The sequence below is a fragment of the Taeniopygia guttata genome, chromosome 4 (genome assembly GCF_048771995.1).
Source record: "Taeniopygia guttata chromosome 4, bTaeGut7.mat, whole genome shotgun sequence".
Classification (NCBI taxonomy): Eukaryota; Metazoa; Chordata; class Aves; order Passeriformes; family Estrildidae; genus Taeniopygia; species Taeniopygia guttata.
The window spans coordinates 65,942,372-65,951,003 of record NC_133028.1 but is presented as its reverse complement, the minus strand read 5'-3'; the positions used below and the strand labels follow the sequence as shown (position 1 = coordinate 65,951,003).

The window sequence follows — 8,632 nt, the reverse complement described above, 5'->3', positions numbered from 1 at the left end:
GCTCTTTTAGGACAGTGATTTCAATGCACTTAGCAAGTTACTGGAAAAGACATTTACAGATAAAGAAATACATACTGTACTTTTTGTACAAAAATAAAGCTCTTTCTCCAAAACCCTGCACATGCAAATATTCCATGGAGCTGCACAAGAAGTGCTGGTTTATTGGTTGTCCTTCTAGGACTCGCATATAAATGCACTTAATTCATGATAAAGGAATTTGATTAAAACCCCCAATTTGTATTTGTAAAAAAATACAGATTAGAAACATCAGCAGGTACACTGCAAAACTGCAGGACGTGCTTGAATGTTTTCCCAGTTGCATTTATCCAAATCTGGAATGGAATTTTACCTGGACTTTGTCTATTGCAGTTGCAGCAGCTTTGCATAGTGCTCACTGGTTGGTGATGAAGGGAATTCATGAGTATGTAAGTCAGAGAAATGGGGATAGAAGGTACAGAAAGAACATAATTTAAACTCAATACTTCGATTACTTACATATGAGTGATAGTTCTTTTTTAGAATGTTAATCCTGATGCAGTAATGTGGAAACATTGAGGTATGAGATAGAGCATTGCACAGAGGAAAAGCAGGTTTTGAAACAGAAAAAGGAAAGAAGAAAAAGATGTTCGAAATCAAAATGACCATCAACAGAAACAAGGAGAGTTCACTTGGTTTGCTGTGCCCTGAGGATCTTCCTTCCTCTTTCTGATGTACATTTTTGGGGAGGTTCACATTTCAGGACAGTGAAAATGTGGAGGCAGCACATTTTGTATTAGTTTTCCTTTAGGTCGATGACATTGGTAGGAATGGAAATATTTTTAATACTACCTCATTATTTTTGGAGGTAACTAAGCTTGTCATTTTCCATCCTAAAACTAAATGCAGTTTTCCAGTTTCCTCTCTCTACCACATTTCTACTAAGTAGAGAGAAAATGAGATGAAAGGTTAATTTTTACTGGAACGCTTTATGCTCTTTTCCAAGATCAGTTTCCTCATGTGGGGCTAATATCTCTTTGTGGCAAATTAGCAGTTATTGCTCAGATGGAAGAACCCGGAGGTTCAGAATCCTTGCAAGCAAAATATGGTGGTGTATAATTAAGCTGCCAAAACTAGTTTTAAGTGCTGTGATACTCACTTTCATTTAAAAAATTGTCAGTGATATCTCTGGCCATAGTTCCACCGAAATGTTCAGGATTCAGAAGCCATACAGGAAGGTTTCCACAGAACAAAAAATTTGACAGATTTTTAAAGAAAAAATGGCAAATAATAAACTGTAAAAATTAATCAGGAGGAAAGAGATTGAATAGTGTTAAGGGTACATTAATATGAGGGTAAATGCTATCCTCTGAGAAAGAGCAGTATGCATTACAGCTGTTTCACTCTGACTAATCATCAATTACTGTATTTATTGGACATTTTGCAGTGGCTGGTTGTACCAACCTGTCACACCTCTGCTGTATTTATCATGTTAAGCTGGGGCAGTGTAAACGAAATTCCATTTTCTGAAACAGGATTTCCCCTCAGAATCCTGTATCTCCACTTGGAGCATGTGGCTTACATCTCTCTCTATTGAATCCCATGGCAAATGTGCCATTAGCTTCAAGATGTTAATCACAGACATACAGTATGATTTGTAAATGTTTTTTCCAGTATTGAGAAGGCAGTTAAGTGCAGGACATTTTTCCATAGTTAGCTAAGATGCAGTCTAAGAATTTATAAATAAAACTCTGTGTGTGGTATTATTGTAAATACGGAAATCAGCCCAAGCAGATTCCTTTGAGGCTTCAAAGCCCCTGATAATTTTTCTGTTAATTTTCTTAAAATAGTTGCAGAAATCTCTGCATGGGATTCAGTTAAGATCAAAGCAAAAATACAAAAGTAACCATCTCATGTATTTCTAGTTCAGCAGAAGGGGGACAGTTAAGACCCTTAGAAGAGCCTGTTTTTGTGAAATTACAATTTCATTTTCCCTGTAAGCTGGAGCTAGAATCATTTATAAAATAGCATCCATCTGACAAATACCCATCCAAATAAGACTCCTTAATAATTTGGGAGAAGTTTTCACTTACTACACACAGAGAATACATCACAGTAGCACTGGGAAGTATTTACATTTTTCACATCTTAAATATAACATAGTGTCTGCTTTAAAAAAAAAAAAATTTTCAGTGGCCTTCAGCTCTGGTGTGTCCTAGATTAGTTCTTGAATAGCTGTAAAAATAACACATTGTTAGTAAGGATGTAAAATAAGGGTATCTGTTATGGTTTTTAAAATGTCAGAAAGCACTCAGTAGGAATGAATTCTGCTTACCATTTTCATTAGATTTTCAAAGCCCTTCAAAAATTCTTTGGGGGTTTTCTTCTCATAAGATTCACACGTAAACTCACAGTGCTGGAAGATAAAAGAAAATCATGGCACTTCCAAACAGCACATCACAATCCTGAATCAAACCTCAAGCTTTCTCACTGAAAAATCAAGAAGATTGTAATCAATGCCTTTTCTAGCTGGAAAAGCTCTGACACAAGCTCTTTCAAAAAGGGAAGGAATTTAGTAATGACACCTTTCATTCACATTTTTTGCAGTGATACCTGTCCTTCTGCCAGCACATTGTGTAGTTTCCAAGTACACCTATGCGACTTTGTAGGGTCATAGGGAATGCTTCTCCCAAAAGTGCAAAAATTGGACTTTTAAATTTCCAAAGTAATGAAAGGCAGATTGTTTTTTCTAAAAGATTTGCTTTCTACAATTCCCCCATTGCAGGGGGCATCTGCTATAGTAAATAAGGAGCAATAATCACAATTCTGAGTGCTGTGAGGAAATCCTACCTCTTTAGGGTCTTTGTAGGTGAATTTGCTCACGATTCTAATGGCTTTGGCGAACGCCTCATTCTCTTGGCTGCTCGCTGGTTGTAATTTCTGGATGCCCTTCTTGAAGCAGGTCACAGCTGTGGACAAGCATCCCTCCTAGAGCAGAAGAAGGAACTGTTTTAAAGCCAATGTTGCAGCACATTTTCCTGCTCATGTTAGACTGTGGTCCATGTGCAGAAGTATTTCCTAATGAAATAAATGTCCACTTGGCTGTTAATCATGACAGCATTTGAAAGAAAACAATCTTGAAGAGTAGATCAGTTACATGTAGGTATTCACCTACTAAAGCACAAGCATTTTGTTTTTAAAAAAATTACAAATATCTTTCAGTGCTGTGTGTGGGAATATACTTTTTGTCTTTCTCATTTTGGTGCCCTTTCTAATAATTTCTAGTTAACAATTAGAATTGACATAGAACTGCGTATTTTCAAATACTATTAAAATGTTCTTATATGATAGCATCAGAAATTATACAGAAACTATCTCCCAAACTAACATAACAGTCAACAGAAAAAGAAAAGCAATGGTTACTGAAGCCAATTTAAGTTGCTTCATGTTTTCCAAAGAAGGAAGCGGTTGATTACACATATTAGAAAGGTTCCAAAGCCATCATCCTTGTCTGCATACCAACTGCTACCCAAGCTGAGTCTCGTCTGTCTTATGAGGTGTCACTGGAATTTGCTACTTGGGCAAGGACAAGGCAGCCTTCATGGATGTTGCCTATAGCAAATTTTGCTAGCAACATTCTGTGTCGGTCAGATAAAACATTTTGTTTTCCTGAAAAGCCACACATTTATATTTGTTTCAAGCATCCTTACCGTAACCGGCCTTGCTTACTGGAAAAAAACACTACTCGTTTTTTAAAGAGGTTGATTTTCCAGTTGAAACTGAAAACATTTTTGTCTCGTTCGTGCTGAGCTGAGAAACCAGCATTTCTCATCTGTGCTGCCTTTTGTGTTTTGCTGAGCTGTCACTTACAGCTGAGGCAGCCAGTGAAAAGGGCACTGCAAGGATTGTCACGGGCTGAGCACTTTGGGGATGAGGCATGAAGGAGCACAGACCACTGGAAATGTCTGAGGGGGGATAGAAATTTGTAAAATAGCAGAGGCAGTTGGCAGCAGTAATTGCATCTGACTCAAACTAGCTGTACGGATGAGCTCATAGAGCCCTTGCTTCCGGATTTAGTGATCAGCAGGGTGAGATATAGATCCAGGGCACGTCAGCATCGTGTCACTCAGTGACACTTCAGCTGCAGTGCCAGTCACCAGCAGCAGAGCTCGTTTGTCTTCCAGGCTGGAATTGCCTCAGCCTTAACACTGCTTTTTCAGTCTCAGCCTGTTTTCCCTTGAATTGATGTCCTCTAACCTCTCTTTATTCAAGGGAAAGGAAACTTCATTGTTGAAGGTATGAGGAAGTTGTGTTGGATTGAATTGTGGCTAACAGTCCAGACCTCAAGGAAGCCAAAATAGATTGGGATAAACCACCTAATTCTAATTGTTGTAATAGGTGATTTTCTCATTGAATATTCAAGACCAAATGCAAATCTGGCATGAGCAGGTTATAATAAAAATAAATTCAAATATTTTGATATCTGAAATGTGGTTATGTGAGCAACTTTTTATTAAATTTGGTTTCAATAGCCTGTGATGGCACCTAATCATCTTGAGTTCTGCTTTGTCGTACACTGTTTAGTCACCCTGTAGGATGAAAAGTTTGTTGATTTGGTTGCTGGTGATAATTACTATTACCACACTAATGTTTTTTACATGTTTTACATCAGAAGCTGAACCCGTATCAACTTAATAGCTTCTAAATATGTGAATTTTCTATCTTGTCTAGTATTCAGAGGAGGCACTTAGGCCCTCCCAGAATCACACAGTAAAGCCCTAAGCTTCAAGTGAGCCCTGGGCTGCTGTTGTTTTCCTTCCTGAGGTGAGCATGACTTTTTTTAAGAAGAAAACCCCAACAACCTCATTAAGCAATTAGTCACTAGCTGTATTTCCTTAGTGTCAGAGGCAGCGGCAAATGCTGGATTAAAATGACAGCTAATAATCTCCTCCTTTTCACTTTGACACCACAAGTTAGAAGAAGTTTTAGTGGGAAAAGCCCAGCACTGAGTTTGTGCACTGAAGTTGTTTCTAGCAATTCAAAGGAATGCATCTGGTTTGGTCGTGCTTCTGTATATTTTTTGGCAAGTTAAACATGCGCTGAGCTGTAAAACCTAGGAAGAGGCTAACCAAAACCTGTGTGAAATGAGGTGAGTTTTTTCCCTTTCTTCTTGTAGCTGCTTGCAAGCGAGTTTAGAATCCTGTATAGATAATTTTTAAAGAATGCCTACAGCTTTTGCAGCATAGTAATGCATAATGGTGGCTTTTATATGTCAATCAAAATTATCTGTACTACAAAATAGGGCTCAAAAATTTTAGACAGCTAATAAGACAAGTATAATATTAGGTAGCCACAGGTTGCTCTACACCTCAGTTGCATGTTGCATGTTATCAAAGTAGCATGCACTTACCTCCTAAGTTTTTAAAACGTGATTTTACTATGATTAGCATTTGAATTCACAATACATCCTGCATCCTACCACTTTTGAGAGTGCACAGACTTGATGACTCACTGTTTATAAGAAGATCTTAACCTTGGAAGATGCAGAATATCAGTACTAAATAATGTATAAATACATATCTGTATTAAAAAGGGGCTCACAGCGAGCTGCTCTTGTATTTTTAACTAGTTATAATCTGAAGAGAATATTTGCAGATGCCGTTTTGTCTTCCTGTTGGTAGCACAGTCCCTGCACAGACTCAGAGAGAGCAGTATGACTGCACATGAGAGGAGGCGCTTGTTGACATGGCCTTGCAGTGCCACCCTTGTCATTTGGCTGCAGTGAGAGACAAGGGGGGTAGCTCAGCCATGCTGGAGCTCATGGCAGCTGGAGACACTTGCACTGCAAATACCTGCATCCCCAAAAGTACTGCTGCTCATCTGGCTCTTGGATGAATCCCTACTCTTAGCACTATTTCTTAATTAAATGGAATATTTGCAACTCTGGATCTGTTGATGGGTTATGATACACATGCAGTAGCAAAATAGTAATTGTGATGCCAAAATATAAACACTTCTGCTATTAAATATCCAGAAAAAGAAACTTTTAGAAAATATTTTCTTACTCAGTCTAGCTTGCATTAAGAGTACTAGGTCAGAGGTGTGGAGAAGAAGACATTCTCCATTTGTCAATGGAGTTAGCCAGTACAAAATCAAAATCATATAATTACGAAAAAGAATTTAAAGCAGTCTCACCTCAAGGCTTTCTGGTGTATGCAGCAATTCAGCATCCTAAAATAAAACAAATCTAAGTTAGAAAAGCTTTAGCATTTGAAAGTGATGTCCCTCACAAGATATATCCTATGCAATATATTATGTTTGAAAGGAATTTCAATATTATGACAAATACCATCACTTACCTTATCTTTCACCATGCTTTCTAAGTCTCTGATTTTCTTCTGAATCTGTTTGTATTTTAATGTTCTGGGTGAAGATGCAGTCAGCACCATAGTGGAGCAGAAGAAAAGCATGCAGAAAATAATCATCCTCTTCATCCTGATGAGTTCTGTTTTAAAATATGCCAGGAGCAGAGTTGTGCTGTTCAAGTGTGACACTCCAGTTTGAGCTGTGCTCAGGTAAGCTCTGCACCTACCTATATATTGCTCCCTGCTGGAGAGGGAGAACCCACCCATTTCAGTTTGGAAAGCTTTGTAGAATGGATTTATGAGTAACCCTTTTTTCTTTTCCACTGGCTAGGTGCATGTATGCAAGCTTGTGCGTGGGGGGGCAGGGATTGATGGAGTGAAAGAAAATGTGCCCCATCTGCACATTGGGCAGGAAAAAAGAGAAAAGGGTGAATTCCCATTTTCACTTTGAGTCAAGAAATGAACGTACTAAAAAGTTGGTACTTAGAAACCACAGGCCTAGGTAAACAAAGAATCTGTATTTTTTTCCTTTGTAATACAGCAATTAATCTCTTCAGTCCATCTGCAGCTCTTCTGTACTGTTCTGGAGAAATATGACAGGACTTCGTTCAAAATTTAAATTGAATTATCTCACTTTATGGCTCCAAATAACATGTTAGCTATTTCCTCCTGATGTATATGAACTGTGGCTTTTTTATTCTCAGCTTGGATTGTGTTAGAGCTGTGAGTAAAAGCTCATCTTAGCATTTAAACCAGCTGAAATTTGCTTTATATTTGCTTGGAACCAATAGCAGATATATTAACAGCATTGTGGAGGGTATGACCACTGGGAGTGAAGGATGCAGGGAGATAGCTTGTCCTGGGAGAGATGAATCTCTGAAGTGTACCCATTACCAAGAGGGGAGCAGTACTGGAAGAGCAGGGACTAAATCCTGGTGTGTCAGTCCCCAGTGCTTGTGGCACCTAAACACATTTAGTTACATCCTTCGGCAGCAGAGAATTTCCTTGGGAATGGAGAAGAATGTATGAAGTCCAAACAAAAGTCTGTGCAGGCACTAGGAATTTACTGGACTTCCAGCTCTAGGAATCCATTGATTTTAAGATCACTGATCATGACATTTCATCACAAAGAGGGGAAAAACAGCTTTAAATTACTTTTATGTATTATCATTATTTAATACTGTCAATAGCATTGAAGGGTTCCTATGTGGAATTAGTAGAGGGCAGTTAAAGTCACTTGGGCACCTTCACTTGTGATGAATAAAAAGATGGTCATGTGTCTGTCAAATTAAATCTTTTCCTCAGAAAAATCTGAAGATTCCAGATGGCTTTGGGGATGCTTTACAAAATCTACATAGAGTTTGGACTGCAGTTGGATGTCTGGTAACCTGTGTCATATGCTGATAAAATGTCCTTGTATAAATCTGTCTGGTGGGTGAATCTGGGCTGTCAGGCTGGGTCACTTGTTCATTGTTCATTTAAAAATGAGTGTTTAAGCTGGTGAGAGCTCTATCTGACATACTCTAGCATGTTTCTTTTTTGTGTACAAATGATTATTTACTCCATATTGTTCATGTGCTTAAGTTGTTTTTCACCATTCAGAAAAGGAATAGCCTAAAGGAATAGATTTTATGGCTGTATGTGTAAATACACATAACTGTGCTTAGTCTCATGTATGCACATAATCTCTCCTGGTGAAAGGGGTAGCTACTAACACCCAATAGAACAGAAATTCTGAAAAATGAGAACTGAAACAAGAGAAAAATACTTTCTTCTACCACATAGTCTGAAACTTTATTTCTTGAAGAAAAGGTAGTGTGATGATTTCCCCCCCTCTGCAGACACATCTTAAAATAATTTTAGATAAGCAGCACAGCTGCACTGTGAAGTACAGAGGATCTCAGTAGGTTTTATTTGAAATGTATGTTAATTTATGGCTAGAGTTCAACAAAGGAAATCAACAGCATCTTTGATTTGAGAAACCACATGGTGACCAATGCTTTTTATCCTCTCTCCCTCCATCCCATTCCTGTGAAGCACTGCGAATTTTTTTTTTTTTTTGCCTGTTGTCTAACACCTCCCTGAGGCTGCTGAGAACAGAGAGAGATTATTTCCAATAGTGATGTTCTTTACACAAAGAGGGGACTTGGCTCTGCTCCTCTTTACCATAACTTTTCCGTAGGTTGTTGCCTGGTTATGTGGATGAACATTCATTTATCCTCAATCCACTTTTTGATTTACTATTGGAAGTGTTCATAGTAAAGAAACAGGCTGGTGCTAATGTTTGCTTT

At 38.2% G+C, this 8,632-nt stretch overlaps 1 protein-coding gene across 1 annotated transcript; it reads right to left on the bottom strand.

Moving 5' to 3' along the window:
* Positions 1-2,688: 2,688 nt before the first annotated feature.
* Positions 2,689-6,556, bottom strand: IL21 (interleukin 21). Its single transcript, XM_072928966.1, has 3 exons — positions 6,336-6,556; positions 6,172-6,207; positions 2,689-2,964 (listed from the first exon to the last, which is right to left on the bottom strand). Exons 1-3 carry the CDS (start codon positions 6,468-6,470, stop codon positions 2,689-2,691), a joined length of 447 nt encoding a protein of 148 aa, XP_072785067.1. The 5' UTR covers positions 6,471-6,556.
* Between the last annotated feature and the right edge of the window lie 2,076 nt (positions 6,557-8,632).

What these genes read in the sequence shown, in the direction of transcription:
- IL21 (XM_072928966.1), bottom strand. Translation starts at nt 6,470, where the DNA reads ATGAAGAGGATGATTATTTTCTGCATGCTTTTCTTCTGCTCCACTATG. An exon ending in AAAGCATGGTGAAAGATAAG is followed by an intron (nt 6,208 to 6,335) that starts GTAAGTGATGGT and finishes GTTTTATTTTAG; the next exon opens with GATGCTGAATTGCTGCATAC. An exon ending in ATACACCAGAAAGCCTTGAG is followed by an intron (nt 2,965 to 6,171) that starts GTGAGACTGCTT and finishes CTTCTGCTCTAG; the next exon opens with GAGGGATGCTTGTCCACAGC.